At 39.0% G+C, this 24,328-nt stretch overlaps 1 protein-coding gene and 2 long non-coding RNA genes across 4 annotated transcripts in view; 2 read left to right on the top strand and 1 right to left on the bottom strand.

Annotated features, from left to right (window-relative positions):
- The first annotated feature begins 1,772 nt into the window (after nt 1-1,772).
- On the top strand, nt 1,773-2,093 carry LOC117515230. Its single transcript, XR_004562107.1, has 2 exons — nt 1,773-2,006; nt 2,060-2,093. It is a non-coding gene; the product is annotated as an uncharacterized LOC117515230 (long non-coding RNA).
- Nucleotides 2,094-5,008: 2,915 nt separating this feature from the next.
- Nucleotides 5,009-23,974, top strand: LOC117515236. Its single transcript, XR_004562110.1, has 3 exons — nt 5,009-5,616; nt 22,000-22,002; nt 23,964-23,974. It is a non-coding gene; the product is annotated as an uncharacterized LOC117515236 (long non-coding RNA).
- Nucleotides 10,439-24,328, bottom strand: part of LOC117515215 (XK-related protein 6-like) — a 39,915-nt gene continuing 26,025 nt past the window's right edge. Inside the window, exons 3-4 of one of the 2 annotated variants that reach the window (XM_034175702.1) lie at nt 12,234-12,651; nt 10,439-11,750 (exon numbers count right to left, since the gene is read on the bottom strand). In XM_034175702.1, the coding sequence (XP_034031593.1) occupies nt 11,246-11,750; nt 12,234-12,651 (923 nt within the window). In that variant the 3' untranslated portion in view covers nt 10,439-11,245. The remainder of the gene's footprint in view (nt 11,751-12,233; nt 12,652-24,328) is intronic. The other variant, XM_034175695.1, reaches the window with a different exon arrangement.

Genomic DNA, 24,328 nt, shown 5'->3' with positions numbered 1-24,328 from the left:
CAAGATTTTCAAGTGTTGTGGGACTCAGATAAGGGAGAAACAGCTTTTACTACTTTAGTAGCTCCTGGACCAAACAGTAAAACTTTGGCAAAAAAGATAAATACAAATAAATCTGTTGTGTTTTACAGTAAAAAAAAAAGAAAAAGAAAAGAAAAAGCCTGGCAGCTCCAGTTACCAGAACAATTCTGTCAAAAAATTTACTAAAAATGCATAAATACATTCTACAACAAAGAACAATCTACATTTTTACAGCTTAAAGTAACACAGTAAATCAAATTAATGCTGTTTTTAAATTAATTATTTCTGCAGAATTTTACTCAGGGCCACCACAGGACGCTTGGCATGGGAGCCACCCGTTGACCTGGTTTTTCTAACACAACTCTAACTGTATAACATGAATGGGCCTCAGGCAGCATTGAACCACAGATTTTTCACTTGGGACCCTAGCATTTGTGCCACTGTGCTGTTGCATAATAAGAACTACTCTGAAAAGATAATGAATTATATATTATATTTCCATATGAACACATTTTTACGGTATTTGTATAAAGTATATATTATTTTAATCCAATTACATTTGTTCCACAAATCTGATTGGTTAATCGTGTGAGATTTCAGGCCATAAAACATATTACTCTGTGCCCTGACCATGTTGCTACGCAGACATCAATAATGGTGCTGTCAGCTGAGAGCGACAGACACTAGTGCAGTGACGACAATGCCAAAATGGGTTAATTTATTCTATCGTACGAACATACTGATGTGTATTCTGATATAGAATTACTCAATGCAGTTGATGAGATGGAAAAATCTGTGGGTCTGCTCACAGAAGTTTAGCATGAAGACGGATTTGCAGACGTTAATGCTGGATTATGGTCGCAATTAATCCGGTTTACCGGTTCCACTAACGCGTCCCTGGTAAAACTATATTTGTGACCATAAAATCCAGCATTAACGTCCACAAATCATCAGACACAACAGGGTTATTCTCTAAATATGAGCAGTTTAAAAAAATATGTCTGTTTAGATTTGAGTCACTATATATAGGATGAAAGGGAATAGATAGAACTTTTTTTGATCCCTTGGGATTCCGTAGTTCATTACATTGTCAGACTAGTTCACACTATGTGACAGAAGGCTAGCACAAGCCGTCAGTGTGCTTGTTTTTCCCAAAATAATATCCCTGGTTCAAAGCTGGTTTTGCCCACTATTTGTTTTTGTTGTTTTTTTGTTTTTTTTTGCAAATTACAACATTTTATAGTGTAAAATTTACAGTATTTTCTGCAAAGTTATTAACATATTGTTACAGAATTATTCTGGCAACCATATCTGCGAGGTTTTTCTACCCATAAAAACAAAGTTTTGATTTTTTTTTTTTTTTTTTTGTATAAAGCTTTACAACACACACACTTTACATACCCTGATATTAAATCAGTTCTGCTTAAATCCTGTTAAGAACATACACAATCAGATGATGATTCCTCAGTCGGGAGGCTGCATTCATCCCCATATTTACAAAAAAATCATAATTAATAATAAAAATACAGAACTTAAAATTCATCAAAATATTATACAAGAAAAACACATTTTCATTACCACCAAAAACAAACAAATAAAAATAATCAAACAAAAGCAAAAACTCAAACAAATTGAAACATTGCAGGCAAAATAGTTGGTGTAGGTTCCTGGTGAGTAGTTTTTTTTCTTTCCTCATCATTACAAAAGAGCAACAACATTTGAATTAATAGTAAAAAAAAAAAAAAGCAAGAAGTGACAAGATTGAAGTAGTTTTTCTGTTTTTTATACATGTTGTCAAAACCCAGAGCCTGTCTGTCTGTAACCTTGCATAGCTGTGACTACGTAGCCACACAATAGTCAAATAACAATTTTAATTCCCTGCAATGTGGGTTTGGCTCAGTACAAATTCAGAACAGACTAAGAACTGAATTTTTATTTGTAGCGATGCAGACTCAACTGTAGACAAAGGTCTGTGTGTGTGTCCACGTGTTATTTTCAGTGACAAGAACAACACGGTTATCACAAGATTTATGGCTGCAAGGTTGGGTAATTTAAAACATCCAATCATGTTCATTCAAAATGTCAAAGCATTATATTTTATGTTTTCACTCCTGGTTTCAAGAGCTGTATTAGTATCTGTGGAAACTCCCTCCCCCTGATTGTTTCATATGTAATTCTAGCTTAAGTTTTTTTTTTTTTGTAACAGGATAGACCATCCATATCTTTGGCTAAATTGTTGGGGTAAGTACTCTTTGTGTGGATTGTAACTGTGTAACTCTTTATTGTAAATGAAATAATAATAATAATAATAATAATAAAAATCAATGAAAACATCTATGATGGGACTTAAAACATAATTGAATAGAACAGGACTTGGTCAAAGACTGCTATCGAGTCTGAACGCTCCAATTCTTCAACAATAAGAAATGTTTGTTGTTTGCTGTATGTCCAATAGATTTTCATTTTTTAGATGAAAACCAAATTTGGGGCCCAATTTTTGCTTTTTTTAGGCTAATCATTTTATTTAGTGTGTTCATTAACAGAAATCGGGAATTGAAATACAGATGAAGAGAAAAAATTGGGTAACTAGAAGCACTCAGAGAGTGCAAACCTCCGCCAAGGCCATGGGGTCACTGACGCCATAATATCTACACGCCGTGGAATCATTGAACCTAAAAACATCTAACAGTGATGTTTGCTCAGTAGTAAAAAAAGTTTCATCTGCTGTGACTGGATAGCATGTATCCTTAGCGCTTGGCATCACAGTTTATTGCAACTTGCACCTTTCCCAGAAGCTACTGTCATCTGAGCACTGATATTGATATTGCATGTGCTTATAGACAAAAACAAATAGACAAAATTCTATTTATTATTCAACTAAACTGCAAATATATGAATGTTTTAATATTTATGAAACACTTCTCTAAACAAGGCCATAGGGTCACTGACCCTATGGCCTTGTTTAGAGAAGTGTTTCGGATCATGATCCGGATCACCACTAAAATTTAATCACTTGTTCCTCTTGTCATTTCCTGACAGACAGACAAACAAACAAACACTACCGAAAACATAACCTCCTTGGCGGAGGTAATGAGGTGTCTCTTGACTTCCACTGGATAGCTTTTCTTTTTTGGACCATTCTCTTTATAGAGAATGGCCCAAGAGATGGTTGTGTGTGAAAATCCCAGTAAAGCATCAGTTTCTGAAATACTCAGTCCATCTGGCACCAACAACCATGACGCATTCTCTTCAGTGTATGTATCTTTTAAACAATGAGAGTGCTTGAAAAATTCTGACGTATCACATCCAATGATGTGTCCTCTTTTGTCGTAGCCTCTTGTAAAAGTAAAGAGAAGTCCATTGCAGTGACAGACACTACTTTGTCAATGCCAACTTTCAGATCATAACAATATAAAGATGTATTTCCCAGTTTCTATTTATGAAGACACTAAATAAATCAGATAATTTGAAGGTTTTTTTATTTGCCATAACAACAACAACAACAACAAAAACAAACAAAACAATCAAACAAACAAAAAAAATTTGCAGCTATGTCCTTTTTCTGCTTCTGGACAAAGGTTCCAATAGTGCAGCAGATAACTGAAAAAATCCTTAAAATGGTGATGCAAATGCCAAATTTGGCACAGATACACCTTAAACATTACTCTTTTGAAAAGGCAGGGTGTCCACTTGAAATTTTAATAAGCAACCAGTTGAAGAGTTATACAGAGGTCAAAATTTAAAAATGCTCCAATCATATTAAAAACTATACCCCATTATTTGTCTGATCATAAATATTCCAAAAGGTATAGTTTGGACTATCTATGACTGAATTCTGTGGAGTTATGGGGTAAAAATGGTGACATAAGTCAATTTCAATTTAGCACATTATAAGTGGATAAGTGGCATGTGCAGGTCATGCGGGCAGACTCTGCCATGCCCAATCCATCTTGAGATTGTTGACATCCATTGGATTCAATAGCATATCACATGTTAACCTGTAATATCATAACTAAGCATGACAGATGGTGTAAACTATTCCTTTGTATGACTCTATTTGCTAAACCAATAATTTGCATCACTCCTTACCAAAATTGGAGCAACTTTAACTTTTGACCCTTGCACAAACTGAAATGGACCTTTCTCACTATTTTTGCTCTTTTTACCCCATAACTCCATAGAATTCAGTCATAGATCATCCAACCTATATCGTTTTGGAATCTTTATGATCAGACAAATAATGTGGTATACTTTTTAATATGATTGGAGCATTTTTAAATTTTAACCCCTGTGTAATTCTTCAGTTGACCCCTACCTGGCCGCCTACTGAAACACTCTGCTTTTTCAAAAGAGTAATGACTAAGGAGTATTTGTGCCAAATTTGGTGCTTGCGTCACCTTTTGAAGGATTCCTCTGTAAATAATCTCTTATCTGCTGCACAGCAAAAGGAGCGGTTTCATTCCAAAATGGAAATCCATTGAACATATGAGACCAATTCTCTTATTAGCTGGATCTCTGGATGTGCAACACCCAGGTTTGGGCTGACGGATCAGAAATCACGGCTGGAGAAAGCTCCCCTGGAGCTAAGGGTAAAAATTCCTTGTAACAAACCAGAAGCTGTCAGTGTTCAAATCATTTCACGTGACCGAACCTCAGAGCTTTAATATTCACATAAACAAGGTGAAAATGCATGACTAAGACTAATACTCATGTATCACTTATCTTAAACAAAACTCTGCCCTGTCTTCCTCTGTCAAATGAATGAAGCATCACAGCTGATGAGCGTGGCTCTTTCTATGTACACTCGGGTTTTAGGGTCATTTTTCCTAAACATATTTGGCTAAATTCTACATAGCACTGTGACCACAAGTATACAAGTCCAGCGTGCATCCAGCTTCACTCAATAGCACCATATGAATATTGATCCCAAATTGTAAAGGTTCAAGGGATTATTGTGTGTGTTTGTGTGTTGGTTGTGTGTACTAAGCACATCTCCTTGACTTGGAGACTTGCATAGCTTCTGTAGGACAGTAAGAGCAGTTGCCCGTTTGGGCCGAGCCTTTGGCACAGCCTTGGCCGATAACTGAAGGCAGTACTCAGGTTGCACCATAGAATTCAAAGAGACAATCTGCCCTCATTGCACCATAAGCATGTGAGTGTTTCGGATCGGCACCGTATGAAGTGGGATTAGCAGCCAACTGACTGACTGTGTTCGCTTGCGTGTGTTGCACCATGTGAAAGCCAGTGCTGCTGCTGCACCTACAGAACCTACATTTTAGACTGCAGCAAAAGAAAGCCATTTTTGTCTTTTTACATCGAGTAGCACCACAGGAAAAGTAAAAAATGTAAGCTCACTTCCACCTTTGCACATTGGGATTTTTAAACAAGGCTTTGAACCAGTTCAAGGAAGGAAAACAAAATCAGAAACTTCATATATTTGAAAAATGTTCATTTACTACAAACTACAAAATATTTTCTGCAAGCAACAACGTGGTGCTGACATCACTTCCTGTCTTCCTCTAGATGTTGTACATGTCTTTGAATGGCATAGAGAAATTAACATGCAAAAGGTAATTAAAGCAGCATGATAGTATTTGTGTTGGCTCATGCGGGAAAATACATATTTACCTAAACTGCACACTTATGCGCGCTCCCTAGTGGTGCTAGCAAGATTTGGGCAGATAACAACATGGATCTGGACATTACTCCTTCATATTGGTTTTAAAAGACATTAGGATACGTTGCATCTACTTTGCTAACTGTGTATGTGTCTGTGTAAGATAGATAGTGAGAGCAAACCTGGTTAGCTTGCTAACCCTGACGCCTGATCATCTGAAAAAGTTTAGAATATGCGTAACAGTGCAACATTTACCTTATTTATATTTGTGTTATCGGTCAGAGCTGCAGTCTGTGTTTGAGTTTTGTCATACACAGAGACTGTATATACACACTGGACAAACCCACCCATGACATCGCTCATAGGTTTTCTAAAGAGCAGGTTTGAAGCTCAAATGGTGCAAATCCAAATGTTGCCATATTGACACCACCTGAATCTGCCAACCCATAAATGGCTTGAGGTGGAGCATAGACAAGATTTGCACAAGCTAGGCGACATAAGAAAGAACATGCCCCCCGCTTCATAGTTTCCAAACAAGATAAGGCTAACAGGCTAGCTTTGGTTCAGGTACTTGATTATAGTGTATTTTTGCAGACTGGGCAGTGGTTTGGTTTGGGGCGGGTATAACAAAGTATGACTGGCATATGGCCTTACTAATAGTTGTACAATCGATGGACCCAATGTCACTGAGCTACAAATGCCTGCTAATTAGCGCTAACACTAATTGTGCTAACATACAAACCAAATATTAAAATTTCACTCAGTGGAAATACTGGCGTACAAACTTCATAGATGGACCATTACTACAGTTATCTGCACAGCAAGCTGTATTAGCTCAGATATTTCAAATAAAATAGAAAGTATAGACAGATTAAAGTCTACAACAACTACTAGTGAGTCACTGTAGTCTGGACTCTTCTTGCTGGGCCAGAGCTGTCATTTAAAGTGATCACACCTATACTCAACAAAAATATAAACGCAACACTTTTGGTTTTGCTCCCATGTTGTATGAGATGAACTCAAAGATCTAAAACTTTTTCCACATACACAATATCACCATTTCCCTCAAATATTGTTCACAAACCAGTTGAAATCTGTGATAGTGAGCACTTCTCCTTTGCTGAGATAATCCATCCCTCCTCACAGGTGTGCCATATCAAGATGCTGATTAGACACCATGATTAGTGCACAGGTGTGCCTTAGACTGCCCACAATAAAAGGCCACTCTGAAAGGTGCAGTTTTGTTTTATTGGGGGGGGGATACCAGTCAGTATCTGGTGTGACCACCATTTGCCTCATGCAGTGCAACACATCTCCTTTGCATCATCTGTGAAGAGAACACCTCTCCAACGTGCCAAACACCAGCGAATGTGAGCATTTGCCCACTCAAGTCGGTTACGACGACGAACTGGAGTCAGGTCGAGACTCCGATGAGGACGACGAGCATGCAGATGAGCTTCCCTGAGACGGTTTCTGACAGTTTGTGCAAAATGTCTTTGGTTATGCAAACCAATTGTTCCAGCAGCTGTCCGAGTGGCTGGTCTCAGACGATCTTGGAGGTGAACATGCTGGATGTGGAGGTCCTGGGCTGGTGTGGTTACACGTGGTCTGCGGTTGTGAGGCTGGTTGGATGTACTGCCAAATTCTCTGAAACGACTTTGGAGACGGCTTATGGTAGAGACATGAACATTCAATACACGAGCAACAACTCTGGTTGACATTCCTGCTGTCAGCATGCCAATTGCATGCTCCCTCAAATCTTGCGACATCTGTGGCATTGTGCTGTGTGATAAAACTGCACCTTTCAGAGTGGCCTTTTATTGTGGGCAGTCTAAGGCACACCTGTGCACTAATCATGGTGTCTAATCAGCATCTTGATATGGCACACCTGTGAGGAGGGATGGATTATCTCAGCAAAGGAGAAGTGCTCACTATCACAGATTTCAACTGGTTTGTGAACAATATTTGAGGGAAATGGTTATATTGTGTATGTGGAAAAAGTTTTAGATCTTTGAGTTCATCTCATACAACATGGGAGCAAAACCAAAAGTGTTGCGTTTATATTTTTGTTGAGTGTATAATTATTCATAACTTTATGACATAAAACATCTTAAATTATGAATTATATAAAAAAAATCCCCCCTAGCTCTCGTGAACTAGTAAACTAGCTATGTAGACCAAACCAATTTTTTTGCACCAGACTGTAAACATATATATTTCTGCTCTAAAGTTGGACATTTTAAAATGGACTTCTATGGGGAATGACTTCACAGCCTCAAGTGACCATGCAAGATATGGCACTCCCGTACTGGCTTCATTTTCCATCACCAAACATAGGGGTTTGGCCATAAGCACGTGAGCACATGCATGGAAATGGAGGGGAAAGCTTCATTTATTGGTTTGGATGCAATATGAAACCTCAGCAAAAAATGGTGTTGAAGTCTTTGCCATGGCGTTATAAAGTACAGCAAAATGTGGTGTGGAGTCCTTGTTTCCAACTAGGGGAGGTAAATATTGTGTTACGTAACTACTAAATGTTGATCTTAAACATTAACGTCATCAATGTGTGATGGACAGGCTAATATGTAAAGAGAAATCTTGGAATTAGTTAGCTAGCTCCAGCTAGCTTAAGCAATACAATGTGCCCAGCACAGCCAAGTTTATTAAAGGCGCCAAAAGCGATAGAGTAAAATATATTTATTTTATAATTCCCAAACGCTAGTTATATCACACAGCCTGAAATGGAATGTTATTCACCAGTATTTCATTTAGATCAAGTTAATTTTGGAAGAGTAGTTTGAAGGTGAAAGACAAAGCTGGAAACTTTAAAATATTGATTCTGCTCAAAGCAAACCAACTGGGGTGAAAAATCAAAAAATCTGGTTTGAAGCCTTGTTTGTCATCTTAAAGGTCTTTGTGCTTTTCTTTTGGTCTTTTCCTGTCTTTGTTGTTACCAATATTTTGCTTTTCCAGATTGGAAAAAAATGTCTTGAATATGAAGCACTTAAATCCCAAAATGTTGACATGCCCCATTCAACACTCTTAAATGTGCTATCTTCTCGTGTTCACCTGGTCAGCCCTCCTGGACAGCAGCAATATTAAGAAGTGTTTGTGCTTCCAGCGGCACCATCTGACTGTTGGCTTCCTCCGATATAAAGAGTGAAACGGTTGGTGGTAGAAACGCTTTCACTGCCATGTGGCGGCAGTGGGGCCTCAACTCCCTACGACTGATATCTTTGCTGATTTGTCGTCGCCTGCCAACGTAACAGCTTGGCTTACAGGGGAAAAACAAACAACTACTACACAAAATCAAATGATGAGCAATACATCACAGCTCATCCGCGGGTGGCTTTGGAGGAGTCGATATTGGACGGGGTGAGGAAAACACAAGTCATTAGGAAGCGCGTGACAACAAATCAGCCTCAGTGGCAGCACCCTGTTAGCGTGGAGTTGACATGATTAAGACATCACACAAAATAGCAGCATAATAAAAATAGATCTCAATAGTTACTCTTGAATCATGCTGAAGTTCTATAAGTACTTCTAGAAGAAAAAAACTCCCAGAATTCCCTTTGATTGTAGGAAGTAATGTGCGAAAACAACTGTTAGCTTGCACCAAATTTTCCAGTGGTTAGTTTCGGAACCCTCATGATTGCCTCTGCGGGTTGCAATATGTTTCTGCATTAAGAAATTTAAACCTGGATTTGCTGTTTTATTACCTCAGGTTGCCAAACTTTTGGATTTTTTGACACTAATATCTAATGCAACTGTCCTTGTCTGGGAATTTTTATGAAAAGGTGAAAGACCCCAACACAAAGGTTCATTAAAGGGAACTGGCGCAAAAAGCCGTCTTTCCTCAGCAGATCATGCTAACACCACAACATACAGCATGTCGACTCAGACAAAAAGTGCCTTAATGTGAGAAAAAAAAAAAATACACCAAGGGCATTGAAAATATGTATTATTAGTAATATCTTGATACCAGAATCCAGACTCTAATTGGGACGGGACACAAAAGATTAGGGGAATTACAATAAATAAATAAAAATAAATAAATAAAAGCCAGGTTTCAGGAGCAACAAAATAACATTAGTTTTGTTCATTCTGAGGTGCTTCAATGTTGGCGTCAACCCTTGCGCATGTTGAAGTGTTAGCATCTATAAATCGCCGGAGTGCTGTTTGAATTTCGCTAAATCCCAAAATGATTGTGCTTGTTCTTCTGGTCTGTTTTCCTGTCATGTTAGTTAGTTAGTTTTCCTGTCCTCTCCCTGGCAAACCTCAACAGATGCATCTACTTTCCTTATTCCCAGTTGACAGTGTAACGTAAAAAATATCCCCTTTGTACATATCAAATATATACACTATCTTTACGAGTTCACAAACTCTTTTTGTTTAGAGTGACGCCTGTTCCTTCGTTGCGTCACATCTTTTACATTTTTATTATCGACCCGTGAAAGTTTGAGTGAAGCAATGGAAATGGCATGCAGTGATCAAAGACTCGGCATGAAATACAGCATGAACAAACTAAATGAAATAAAAGACAGCATTTGAAGAGGGACTGGAAATAAAGAGAACAGTAAAGACAGCAAGAAAGAAATGAAACCAGGGAGAGATGGACTCACGCTGAAGCAATGTGTTGAGTCATGGCCATGTGTCTTGCAGGTCTTCATGCGTGCAAGGAATGTGAGTGCAACTAATTGCTGTTGTATCTGTGTGCTTATATCCTGTGAAATCGCATGTGTGGGCGTAGCAAGGGGTGGAGGGTGAATTCAGGTTCCTGATGTACATTATACTAAGTGATGGCAGAAATGACACTTCAAAACTTTCACGTAAATGAAGAAATTATTCAATGTTTCAAAATTCTTGAAAGACCAAATGAACCAACTGCTTCCACAAAATGATTCACTGTTTTAAAACTCTAAAATACAAAATGCCGAAATTGCTTCACTGTTCTGAAACACTCAAGTTGGTAAAGAACCAAGTGATTTTCAAAATGCTCAAAATACTAAATTAACAAATGTTTCACAAAATGCTTGAAAGACCAATTGAACCAGTAACATCACAAAGTGATTCACCGTTTCAAAACACTGACAGTTACTTTCAAAAGTGCTTTGAATTTCTCAAAACTGTAAAATAACTGATTGCTTTGGAAAGTTATTCACTAATTCAATTTAGTCAAAAGATTAAATACACAATTGTTTTAGAAAATAATTCATTGTTTTGAAATGCTTGAATGACCAAATGGAGCATCACAATATAGTTCATTCTTTCAAAATCCTTGAGCTGCACATGACACAGTTTCTTCAGAAATGAATAGTTTAGAAATGCCCCAAAAGGTAAAAGAAACAAGTGGTCCAGAAAATTATTTATAGTTTCAAAATGCTTGAAACACTAATGAACCAAATGGTTTGGAGAAAGATTCACTGTCTCGGAATGCTCAAAACAGCAAATAAATCAATTGTTTCAGATAATGATTTAGTGATTGCTTGAAACACGACAGTGCCAATATGTAGCGGTCAGTGGCATCGGCTCCAAAATGAATTCCTGGCCACGCCTGTGCTTCTAAATATCCATGTGCATGTGTGTAATGTGTATGTGCTGTCATGTTTGTCAGAGGGAGGATTCATACTGTAGCAGTTCATACAGCAGAGGTCCATCACGGTAGCGGATGCCCACGGCAGCCGGCGTTATGTACTGCAGAATGTTTATAGTCCTCCGCAGGCGCCTGTCTACGTAGTGAGCATCCCATGCCGGGTAACGCTTCCTTGGCATATCAATTTTTATCAGTGGGCCCTCGGGTTTAGAAACTGGGGGCGCTGACCTCACCTGGAAGACGGGAAGACACGTCTCTGCCACATCCTCCTCTGTCTGTGACTTGACCATGTGGGCAGGGGTGGGCGGAGCGGAGGGTGGAGCTGACGGGGGAAGCGGGAGACCCCAGAGGAGCTGGGCACAACAGGACGAGGCAGGGCTTGGCTGGAGGTGTGCAGATGCGGGGTGCAGGAAACCATAGTACAGCAGCATCACAAGGACGCCACCGGCAAACATCAGGTAGACACTGCACAACGTCGGAATGGCATAGGAGTCAGTCAAAACGGGGTCCCTGTAGGCATACCTGGAAGACAATGGAGACACAGGAGGCAGATGAGACGTATGACATCTTTTGTCCTGAAGGGTGTCATTATTTTGGACAGGCCTGCTGTCAACGGTCACAATCACTACAATACAATAGTATGCGGTCAATCACAAATAAGGTACACCTGCCCACATGCCGAGTACAGTCACTGTGTTTTCTGACGAAAAAAAAACAAAAAACAAGCAAGCAAATAATAACAACAGCAACCCCAAATCAGAAAAAGCTGCAAAATTCTAACCCTTAAGTTATATTTACTTTGACTTCTATTTCATTGCAGACCGTATGACCCCAAGATATTACGGTTTTATATGGTCAACTTCATTTAATTTGTTAATATACATCAGTTCCTGCAATTCATGGATGCAACACATTCTAAAAAATGTTGGGGTGCCTTAAGATTCAAGTTCCACAAGAGTATAAATAACAGGCATACCCCAAGGGTGCCTGGTTAGCCACACTCACCACAATCCAGTGAGGATGGTGTTCTCAGCTAAAACCACCGTGTAGTATGCGACCATTCTGTAGCGTGTTCGACCCTCTTTCACGTTGAACCAGCAGAAGATGTAGACGATGCCTACTACCATATTGAAGAGAACCTCCTCCCACTTGGACATGCAGAAGTCAGTGCCACCGTGCACCACCCAGAAAGCCATGGCGCACCAGTGGAGCACGACGAAGATGCCAAAGTAGATGTGGAAGAGGGAGGCGAAGAGCGCAAGCGAGAGAACACGGGACGAGATGGTGAAGAGGCGCCAGCAGAGGTGCAACAGTGCCCCTCGATAGCTCATGCTACGCTGATCATCACGTGAGTCCCGTAGGAGCTTGTGGTAGGAGGCCAGAACCCAAGCCAATGACAGGAGGGAGGCCAAGGAGGAGATGCCTGCAAGGAATGATAGACGGGTCCAAAAGAGACAGAAAGGACAAGAGATATATGGAAGTCATTTACTCACGTTATAACGGTCAACCTGTGATACCTAAGATATTTCAGGAAACAGGTGTTCTTTTCAGTGTCGGGAATAAAGATGTAAAGTCATTATAAAAGCATCACAACATCTCCTGTTTTGGACAGTGTTGTATATAAAATACCCTTCTAGACATGTACCAAAATTGAATAAGACAAAATAATTCACTTGCATCCATAGGGGCACTGAGCAGGAAGACCAGTGGGATAGAGTTGAGCTACTAATATGTAGACCTTGGTTTGATTCCGAGTCACACTACCTATCTGAGTCCTTGGACAAAGCACTTTAGCTGCATTGTCACAGTCCACCCAGGTGTAAATGGATACTGGCCTTGGCTGGGGAAGTAACCTGTGTTATACTGATGTCCCATTCAGGGGGAGCCGTTCAACAGCCAGTTACATGGGTGGAAGTTCAGTTTGTGACACAGATATAATTCAATCAGAGCCACATTAGGCAGTTAAAGGGCATGAGGTAACACCTGAAATCCCCAGTTGGCCACATGTACTTTGTGGACAAGTTACTGTCCTGGTTTCATGACATGCTTTCTCACAGCTTGCAAATATTGCAATTCTGATTAAGAGTTAGTTTTGACTTAATCTACTGTACTGACTTTCAAAGTGCTTCAATTCCAACTCCAAAGTTGCATGAGCCTTACCTATTTGCCTTGTTTCTGGGTGAGGCCATGAACTTTCTCAAGTATGAAGACAATAGTTGTTTACCCCTGAAGAAATACAAGTATCCCTTTCAGTCCTTACCATTGGGGTTTGCTAGAAGATTTTAAAAACCGTCTTCACTGGAATCAGTGCTTTACTCTGGGGAGGTGATGGTCTAGTGGTTAAGCGTTGGGCTTGAGACCAGAGGATCCTCAGTTCAAATCCCAGCCTGACCAGAAAGTCCTTAATCCGCTAGTTACTCCCGGTGTGTAGTGGGCACCTTGCGTGGCAGCACCCTCACATTGGGGTGAATGTAAGGCATTGATGTGATCTAGTTAACTAGATGATTTGTTTCACAGTGTAATCTTCATGTGCCTTAACTAAAGCACTCCCTCTGCTGAATCACCTCTAAATTATTTACACATTATTCACTTTGTGTGTTTTTAGGAATCCGCTAGCTTAGCGCAGCTACTAGCTCTTAGCCGGTTTAGCATGGCGACTTCTCCTGTCTCTCCCGCACTTTTCTGCTCTGGGTGTGAAATGTTTAGTTATTCCTCGGCCTCCTTTAGCAGTAATGGTACTTGTAATAAGTGTAGCTTATTCGTAGCTTGGGAGGCCAGGCTGGGCGAATTGGAGACTAGGCTCCGCACCGTGGAAAATTCTACAGCTAGCCAGGCCCCTGTAGTTGGTGCGGACCAAGGTAGCTTAGCCGCCGTTAGTTTCCCTCTGGCAGATCCCGAGCAGCCGGGAAAGCAGGCCGACTGGGTGACTGTGAGGAGGAAGCGTAGTCCTAAACAGAAGCCCCGTGTACACTGCCAACCCGTTCACATTTCTAACCGTTTTTCCCCACTCGACGACACCCCCGCCGAGGATCAAACTCTGGTTATTGGCGACTCTGTTTTGAGAAATGTGAAGTTAGCGACACCAGCAACCATAGTCAGTTGTCTTCCGGGGGCCAGAGCAGGCGACATTGAAGGAAATTTGAAACTGCTGGCTAAGGCTAAGCGTAAATTTGGTAAGATTGTAATTCACGTCGGCAGTAATGACACCCGGTTACGCCAATTGGAGGTCACTAAAATTAACATTGAATCGGTGTGTAACTTTGCAAAAACAATGTCGGACTCTGTAGTTTTCTCTGGGCCCCTCCCCAATCGGAACGGGAGTGACATGTTTAGCCGCATGTTCTCCTTGAATTGTTGGCTGTCTGAGTGGTGTCCAAAAAATGAGGTGGGCTTCATAGATAATTGGCAAAGCTTCTGGGGAAAACCTGGTCTTGTTAGGAGAGACGGCATCCATCCCACTTTGGATGGAGCAGCTCTCATTTCTAGAAATCTGGCCAATTTTCTTAAATCCTCCAAACCGTGACTATCCAGGGTTGGGACCAGGAAGCAGAGTTGTAGTCTTACACACCTCTCTGTAGCTTCTCTCCCCCTGCCATCCCCTCATTAACCCATCCCCGTAGAGACGGTGTCTGCTCCCAGACCACCAATAACCAGCAAAAATGTATTTAAGCATAAAAATTCAAAAAGAAAAAATAATATAGCACCTTCAACTGCACCACAGACTAAAACAGTTAAATGTGGTCTATTAAACATTAGGTCTCTCTCTTCTAAGTCCCTGTTGATATAATAATTGATCAACATATTGATTTATTCTGCCTTACAGAAACCTGGTTACAGCAGGATGAATATGTTAGTTTAAATGAGTCAACACCCCCGAGTCACACTAACTGCCAGAATGCTCATAGCACGGGCCGAGGCGGAGGATTAGCAGCAATCTTCCATTCCAGCTTATTAATTAATCAAAAACCCAGACAGAGCTTTAATTCATTTGAAAGCTTGACTCTTAGTCTTGTCCATCCAAATTGGAAGTCCCAAAAACCAGTTTTATTTGTTATTATCTATCGTCCACCTGGTCGTTACTGTGAGTTTCTCTGTGAATTTTCAGACCTTTTGTCTGACTTAGTGCTTAGCTCAGATAAGATAATTATAGTGGGCGATTTTAACATCCACACAGATGCTGAGAATGACAGCCTCAACACTGCATTTAATCTATTATTAGACTCAATTGGCTTTGCTCAAAATGTAAATGAGTCCACCCACCACTTTAATCATATCTTAGATCTTGTTCTGACTTATGGTATGGAAATTGAAGACTTAACAGTATTCCTTGAAAACTCCTTTCTGTCTGATCATTTCTTAATAACATTTACATTTACTCTGATGGACTACCCAGCAGTGGGGAATAAGTTTCATTACACTAGAAGTCTTTCAGAAAGCACTGTAACTAGGTTTAAGGATATGATTCCTTCTTTATGTTCTCTAATGCCATATACCAACACAGTGCAGAGTAGCTACCTAAACTCTGTAAGTGAGATAGAGTATCTCGTCAATAGTTTTACATCCTCATTGAAGACAACTTTGGATGCTGTAGCTCCTCTGAAAAAGAGAGCTTTAAATCAGAAGTGCCTGACTCTGTGGTATAACTCACAAACTCGCAGCTTAAAGCAGATAACCCGTAAGTTGGAGAGGAAATGGTGTCTCACTAATTTAGAAGATCTTCACTTAGCCTGGAAAAAGAGTTTGTTGCTCTATAAAAAAGCCCTCCGTAAAGCTAGGACATCTTACTACTCATCACTAATTGAAGAAAATAAGAACAACCCCAGGTTTCTTTTCAGCACTGTAGCCAGGCTGACAAAGAGTCAGAGCTCTATTGAGCCGAGTATTCCTTTAACTTTAACTAGTAATGACTTCATGACTTTCTTTGCTAATAAAATTTTAACTATTAGAGAAAAAATTACTCATAACCATCCCAAAGATGTATCGTTATCTTTGGCTGCTTTCAGTGATGCCGGTATTTGGTTAGACTCTTTCTCTCCGATTGTTCTATCTGAGTTATTTTCATTAGTTACTTCATCCAAACCATCAACATGTCTATTAGACCCCATTCCTACCAGGCTGCTCAAGGAAGCCCTACCATTATTCAATGCTTCGATCTTAAATATGATCAATCTATCTTTATTATTTGGCTATGTACCACAGGCTTTTAAGGTGGCAGTAATTAAACCATTACTTAAAAAGCCATCACTTGACCCAGCTACCTTAGCTAATTACAGGCCAATCTCCAACCTTCCTTTTCTCTCAAAAATTCTTGAAAGGGTAGTTGTAAAACAGCTAACTGATCATCTGCAGAGGAATGGTCTATTTGAAGAGTTTCAGTCAGGTTTTAGAATTCATCATAGTACAGAAACAGCATTAGTTAAGGTTACAAATGATCTTCTTATGGCCTCAGACAGTGGACTCATCTCTGTGCTTGTTCTGTTAGACCTCAGTGCTGCTTTTGATACTGTTGACCATAAAATTTTATTACAGAGATTAGAGCATGCCATAGGTATTAAAGGCACTGCGCTGCGGTGGTTTGATTCATATTTATCTAATAGATTACAATTTGTTCATGTAAATGGGGAATCTTCTTCACAGACTAAGGTTAATTATGGAGTTCCACAAGGTTCTGTGCTAGGACCAATTTTATTCACTTTATACATGCTTCCCTTAGGCAGTATTATTAGACGGCATTGCTTAAATTTTAATTGTTACGCAGATGATACCAGCTTTATCTATCCATGAAGCCAGAGGACACACACCAATTAGCTAAACTGCAGGATTGTCTTACAGACATAAAGACATGGATGACCTCTAATTTCCTGCTTTTAAACTCAGATAAAACTGAAGTTATTGTACTTGGCCCCACAAATCTTAGAAACATGGTGTCTAACCAGATCCTTACTCTGGATGGCATTACCCTGACCTCTAGTAATACTGTGAGAAATCTTGGAGTCATTTTTGATCAGGATATGTCATTCAATGCGCATATTAAACAAATATGTAGGACTGCTTTTTTGCATTTACGCAATATCTCTAAAATTAGAAAGGTCTTGTCTCAGAGTGATGCTGAAAACCTAATTCATGCATTTATTTCCTCTAGGCTGGACTATTGTAATTCATTATTATCAGGTTGTCCTAAAAGTCCCCTGAAAAGCCTTCAGTTAATTCAAAATGCTGCAGCTAGAGTACTAACGGGGACTAGAAGGAGAGAGCATATCTCACCCATATTGGCCTCTCTTCATTGGCTTCCTGTTAATTCTAGAATAGAATTTAAAATTCTTCTTCTTACTTATAAGGTTTTGAATAATCAGGTCCCATCTTATCTTAGGGACCTCATAGTACCATATCACCCCAATAGAGTGCTTCGCTCTCAGACTGCAGGCTTACTTGTAGTTCCTAGGGTTTGTAAGAGTAGAATGGGAGGCAGAGCCTTCAGCTTTCAGGCTCCTCTCCTGTGGAACCAGCTCCCAATTCAGATCAGGGAGACAGACACCCTCTCTACTTTTAAGATTAGGCTTAAAACTTTCCTTTTTGCTAAAGCTTATAGTTAGGGCTGGATCAGGTGACCCTGAACCATCCCTTAGTTATGCTGCTATAGACTTAGACTGCTGGGGGGTTCCCATGATGCACTGAGTGTTTCTTTCTCCTTTTGCTCTGTATGCACCACTCTGCATTTAATCATTAGTGATTGATCTCTGCTCCCCTCCACAGCATGTCTTTTTCCTGGTTCTCTCCCTCAGCCCCAACCAGTCCCAGCAGAAGACAGGTTTCTTCCTGTTAAAAGGGAGTTTTTCCTTCACACTGTCGCCAAGTGCTTGCTCACAGGGGGTCGTTTTGACCGTTGGGGTTTTTACGTAATTATTGTATGGCCTTGCCTTCCAATATAAAGCGCCTTGGGGTAACTGTTGTGATTTGGCGCTATATAAATAAAATTGATTGATTGATAAAGCGCTTTGAGCGTCTGATGCAGATGAAAAAGCGCTATAAATGCAGTCAATTTTTTTAACATTTACTCTAAAAGTGAGTTACAGTGGTACAGTAAAAAAAAAAAATGTGGTACAGCCGAAACGCAGTGGTAATACCACCACCAAACAAGTTTGATCCAAATAAAGACTTCTTTTTGCTGTACTTTGGCTGCCTTTAAGTTAAATAATAGACAAAGGTTAAGCTATAGCAGTTATAGCAGTTATAGTTATAGCAGTTCCATCTATCTATCTTATCATTAATGGATATATGGTTATTGTAACCATGTAACTGCCACAGTGACTGTCACTATATTCCACCTGACTTGATCAATGATTGGCTTGTTGAAACTGTAAAAGACTTTAAATATTTAGGAACATTTTTTGATTGCACTTTAGAATTCACAGCTGACAAAGAATAAATTTAAATAATCAATGTAGCACTTGTATCATAAGGAAATTGAAAAGAAAACTGTAGAGACTGTTTATAGAAGTACAGCTAAACGTATTTTAATGTTTAATATGTGTACATGTATGGGCACTTGGGAGTTAAGAATAAAAACAGACTATCCAGGATTATATACATAGCCAGTAAAATTGTTGGGACACAGAAGAAACCACTGGTATGAAACACAGGTGAAGCATCAAACCAAATTGCATCTGACCCTGATCACCCCCTTTTTGAAGAATTCATAAAATTGCCTTTGTGAAGATGTTGTAGAGCTGCTTCAGCAACCAAAGACATTTAGAAATGTTGGTCATAACAAATACATGAGTACCTTCTTTCAGCTTCTCTTTTTTTGCTTGGGGTTGCCACAGCAGATAATGTAGGATCATTTGTAATTTTGTGTATGTATTTTTTTGGTAAACGCAAAAACTCACTTGATTTTGAAAGAAGCTTTCATAAGCTTAAAAAAGGTGCCATTTTTTCGTCACATTCTAAGGGTCCGAAATCCAAGATGGCATCCAAAATGGCCTCCATTTAGCAATAATGCAATATATTTGCTAACACACAAGATATAATGACAAACAAATGATCTAAACATGGGTTTTCTGACATAAGGAAACCAATGGAACCATCAAATTATGTAATTACATTACATAAATAATAGGATATAAAATGGATGAGTTCTTCTAAAAACTGTTGAGTTCTAAGGCTCTAAAAACATTCTGGACTCACACCCCATTCCAATCATAGAAACTGCATAATTTATTACCACCCTTGAAAAATGACAGCTACCTATTTTATAAACACTACCCAAACTAGAGCCCGTGGATCCTCACCGGTAATGCTCTACTAGTTTATATAAACTGTTTGTTGGCTGCTCATCTGACAAATAAAACACCATCCAAAAGTTTTTGACTTCTTGTTAGATGAAGACTCTGCCATGTTGGCTAATATACAGTGAGGCAAATAAGTATTTGATCCACTGTCAATTTTGCACGTTTTCCCACCTACAAAGAATGGGGAGTTCTGTAATTTATATCGTAGGTACACTTCAACTGTGAGAGACAGAATCAAAAAAAAAAAAAAATCAGAATCAAGGAAATATGTAAGCTTAATTGGTGCTGGGGATTCCTTATAGATTGTTCAGCACCTCCTGACTTTAAGTGAACAGTTACATACATATAATGGATTTTGTCCGTTTATACGTTTAACGGATTTTGTCCATTTTATACATATAACTCGTTTTGATTATAACAAACAAAATTCGCTGGTCCATTTGAATCTATGATATGCACGTTTTACTGTATATTGCAGATGTTGACTGCATTATAATGAAACCTCATGTAGCGCCATGGCCTCGATTCGCCCTAATTAAATAAATACATTAATGCTGTCTCAACAAAAAACTGAGCTTGGAACTGCAGACAAAAGACTGTGTTTTCCCTCTCAGTTGAGAAATTCCTAAGTCATCTGGAGATCTTCAGATAAGTTTGGAGACATCCCCGATGGTTCAACACTGCATCACAGAGAAAAACAAAACTGTAATTCAAAGTTCTTCAAAGGGAAGCCCTTGCCTTTTTATCAGTGAATTTTCGGTCATTATGAATTACATGACATTATAATGGCTTCACGTCAGAATCTGAGTTTCTCCAGGCCAGGAGAACCCAAATTTTATCATTTCAAGCCAGGACAGAACCTCTCCTCATTGCCGGGGGACCCTTCCCCCATGATAACACATGGTCATAAAACTTTGTCTTGACAAGCAGCTATTATATTTAGGTTTAAGTAAAGAACAAGAAATTCTTTTAAAATAAAAATAATTGCATCTGTATTTATTTTATTCATATATAAAAAAATTCTAATGTGTTGTATTGATTAATCAAACAAAATGTTTTGTATATAATCATTCCAGTTTATTGACATGTGCTCATTTTAACTGATATGTGTGTAAGTGTGACCTTTCTGCATTATCTAAAATGTTGAAGTTGAAGTATTCTGTTTATCCAAAGGATGTGTCTGACTAGTAATAATGTGTGTCCATTTGAATGTCTGAGAACAAATAGTTACCAAAATTGTTAACAAGGTTGGGTAGGATTACTTTGAAATGTAATCCAAAAGTAATCAGATTACAAGTAATCCAAATGTATGTACATACATACATGTAATCCTACCCAACCTTGATTGTTAATGTGTTTAAATAGTTGAATCATATCTGTCTGTAAATTTACACACCCTAAATGGGTGGAGTTTAGTGACGTCAGTCCCCTTTAAAAAGTTAGAACAGAGTCTTGCCGCTCTCCCTTCTTGGCAACCCTTCTCCACGCTCTTCTTTTTCCACTGACAATGCTCCTTTTCCTTTTCTTTCTTCTTTGTTAAACACTTCATTTTTATTCTTGGCCCAAAGCCCCATTGCTAAGCTAAACTAAAGCTACCACGTGGTATTCATTCTTTGTTCATTTTGATAATTTTAACAAAGTTTTAACCTGACGCTTTAAGGTCCGTCTTTTGAATTTTTAAGAGAACTTCCGAGCTGAACTTTTCAAATAATAGCAAATTTACAGAAAAGCGATTCTCCTTTTCTGTCAGCTATTTTTTTTTCAATGTTTTTAAAGTTTTAAATTTTTTCCTAAATTCACAAAGATTTTTAATCTGGCTCCAACAAACTTTTTAAAAGCTACCAGAAACCGTTTTCAACAAACACCTTCAGCCTCTGGGGTCAACCCAGCTGACGACCCAGCTAATTTCAAGCAGCTGATGACCTGACTGCAAGCAGCCATTCTGTCGGTACCGTCAACCAACAAAGCCACAGACGTGGCTACAGATGTAAGGACGGACGGAACTGTCAAGAACCACCTCTTCAACAGCAGCTAAGTGACCCAGGTCAAGGTTCCAGGAAAAAGGTTTGTTGTCAATGGATACAGGTGCCTCCTTTTTAAACATAATTCATGTTTGTTTAATATTTTTCTTAATAATTGGCTTCAAATTTCATCACTAAATTCCAATCAGATTTATTTACTTGAAGTCTTTAAGCTTCATCTCTCTCTTTCTCAATGTCTCATGAGTTAGTAAGAATTGTGCCTATAAATGAACTTATTTAATCACTGTCAATAAAATGCCAGTAAAATGTTCATTTCTTGTATAAATTGTAAATATTTCTGCTGTGTTTCATTTTGTGTTCAGAAGAAAACCCTTGGTTAACCGTATCGTGTGAATTCAGACTTCAGATCAGAGACTGATTAAATTAAATTGAGACTGATTAATTCATCTGAGACTGATAAATTAATGAATGTTTAAATTAAAGTACCTATGATATAAATAGGTAGTGCCCTGAGTAATAATTAAATAATAAGTATTAAACCCTAAATTGTTAATTATTTTGGTGACTCATTAGATGGGCCTAATCCGATCTCTCAACAAAAATATAAACGCAACACTTTTGGTTTTGCTCCCATTTTGTATGAGATGAACTCAAAGATCTAAAACTTTTTCCACATACACAATATCACCATTTCTCTCAAATATTGTTCACAAACCAGTCTAAATCTGTGATAGTGAGCACTTCTCCTTTGCTGAGATAATCCATCCCACCTCACAGGTGTGCCATATCAAGATGCTGATTAGACACCATGATTAGTGCACAGGTGTGCCTTAGACTGCCCACAATAAAAGGCCACTCTGAAAGGTGCAGTTTTATCACACAGCACAATGCCACAGATGTCGCAAGATTTGAGGGAGCGTGCAGTTGGCATGCTGACAGCAGGAATGTCAACCAGAGCTGTTGCTCGTGTATTGAATGTTCATGTCTCTACCATAAGCCGTCTCCAAAGTCGTTTCAGAGAATTTGGCAGTACATCCAACCAGCCTCACAACTGCAGACCACGTGTAACCACACCAGCCCAGGACCTCCACATCCAGCATGTTCACCTCCAAGATCGTCTGAGACCAGCCACTCGGACAGCTGCTGAAACAATCGGTTTGCAAAACCAAAGAATTTCTGCACAAACTGTCAGAAACCATCTCAGGGAAGCTCATCTGCATGCTCGTCGTCCTCATCGGGGTCTCGACCTGACTCCAGTTTGTCATCGTAACCGACTTGAGTGGGCAAATGCTCACATTCGCTGGCATTTGGCACGTTGGAGAGGTGTTTTCTTCACGGATGATGTGAAGGAGATGTGTTGCACTGCATGAGGCAAATGGTGGTCACACCAGATACTGATTGGTATCCCCCCCCAATAAAACAAAACTGCACCTTTCAGAGTGGCCTTTTATTGTGGGCAGTCTAAGGCACACCTGTGCACTAATCATGGTGTCTAATCAGCATCTTGATATGGCACACCTGTGAGGTGGGATGGATTATCTCAGCAAAGGAGAAGTGCTCACTATCACAGATTTAGACTGGTTTGTGAACAATATTTGAGGGAAATGGTGATACTGTGTATGTGGAAAAAGTTTTAGATCTTTGAGTTCATCTCATACAAAATGGGAGCAAAACCAAAAGTGTTGCGTTTATATTTTTGTTGAGTATAATTAAATTTGGGAGTTTAACTACTTATTCATTACATTCGCTATATATCTAATGCGTCTCTGTGTGGAGGCTCCAATAAATAAATAAATAAATTACGCTACATTTTATGGTCCCCCGTAGCGAGGCATATAAATATATATTGTTATGCTACATTTTTATGGTGCCCCGTGTGGAGGCTTTATTATTAAAACTGTTACACATCTATTGATGCTCCCGTGTGGAGGCATAGAGATTTAAATAAAAACATTACATTTAATGGTGCCCACGTGCAACATTTTATTCAATAAATAATGCTACACTTGCTCACAATAAGGGTCAGATGAGTCGCCTGGGTGATTCTTAGACTACGGGCACTTTTATGTCCCTTTATCATATTTTATGAAAAAAAGAAAAAAGGGGAAATTTCACACTTCTATAGTTATCTTTACAATGAAAGTGTTTTAAGAAATTTGTCCTAGTAGTCTATGATGACTTTTTCACCTTTTTTCAGCATCATTATAAGCAAATATTGCCGTTTTGTGCTTGTCCCACACCCAGACTTATGATCTTCAATGATAAAAATGAATAGTAAACAAACGTTTTTTCTAATGTTTTAAAATATCTCTGAATAAAATATCAGTAAAATAATCAAAACATAATTGGGGTATTCAATGTCATACAACTGTTGTGATTTTTTTTAAACGAAATGTAGTTGTCCCACACTATTGCCGTAATTTCCACCACAACAATAATGTCCCTTTAAAAAGTTTGTATGAAAGATTGTGTGGGTAGTTTCTATGGAGATAAACAGTAACATCAGTGCACATGTATATAGCACCAAATCACAACAAACAGTTGCCCCAAGGCGCTTTATATTGTAAGGCAATGGTGTGGTGGAAATTACATTTACAAGGCCAATAGTGCCCGTAGTTAAAGAATCACCCGCCTGCTGTCACTTATAGGATATGCACAGCAGTTTCCTTAAATGGATCTGACGCTTCATTTTTGTCAAAGTCTTTATAGTGTGGAAGCTCTACAAGTGTGAACTACTAAAGTACTCATAGTTTAATTAAATTCCTCAACATCCCAGTCTAAGAATGTTTGACACAAATGATGCCTCATCTGGTTTTTAAACTTAGTTTCT

Source organism: Thalassophryne amazonica, chromosome 1 (assembly GCF_902500255.1).
Source record: "Thalassophryne amazonica chromosome 1, fThaAma1.1, whole genome shotgun sequence".
Taxonomy (NCBI): Eukaryota; Metazoa; Chordata; class Actinopteri; order Batrachoidiformes; family Batrachoididae; genus Thalassophryne; species Thalassophryne amazonica.
The sequence above is the reverse complement of the archived record's forward strand: the minus strand, read 5'-3'. Positions and strand labels throughout refer to the sequence as shown.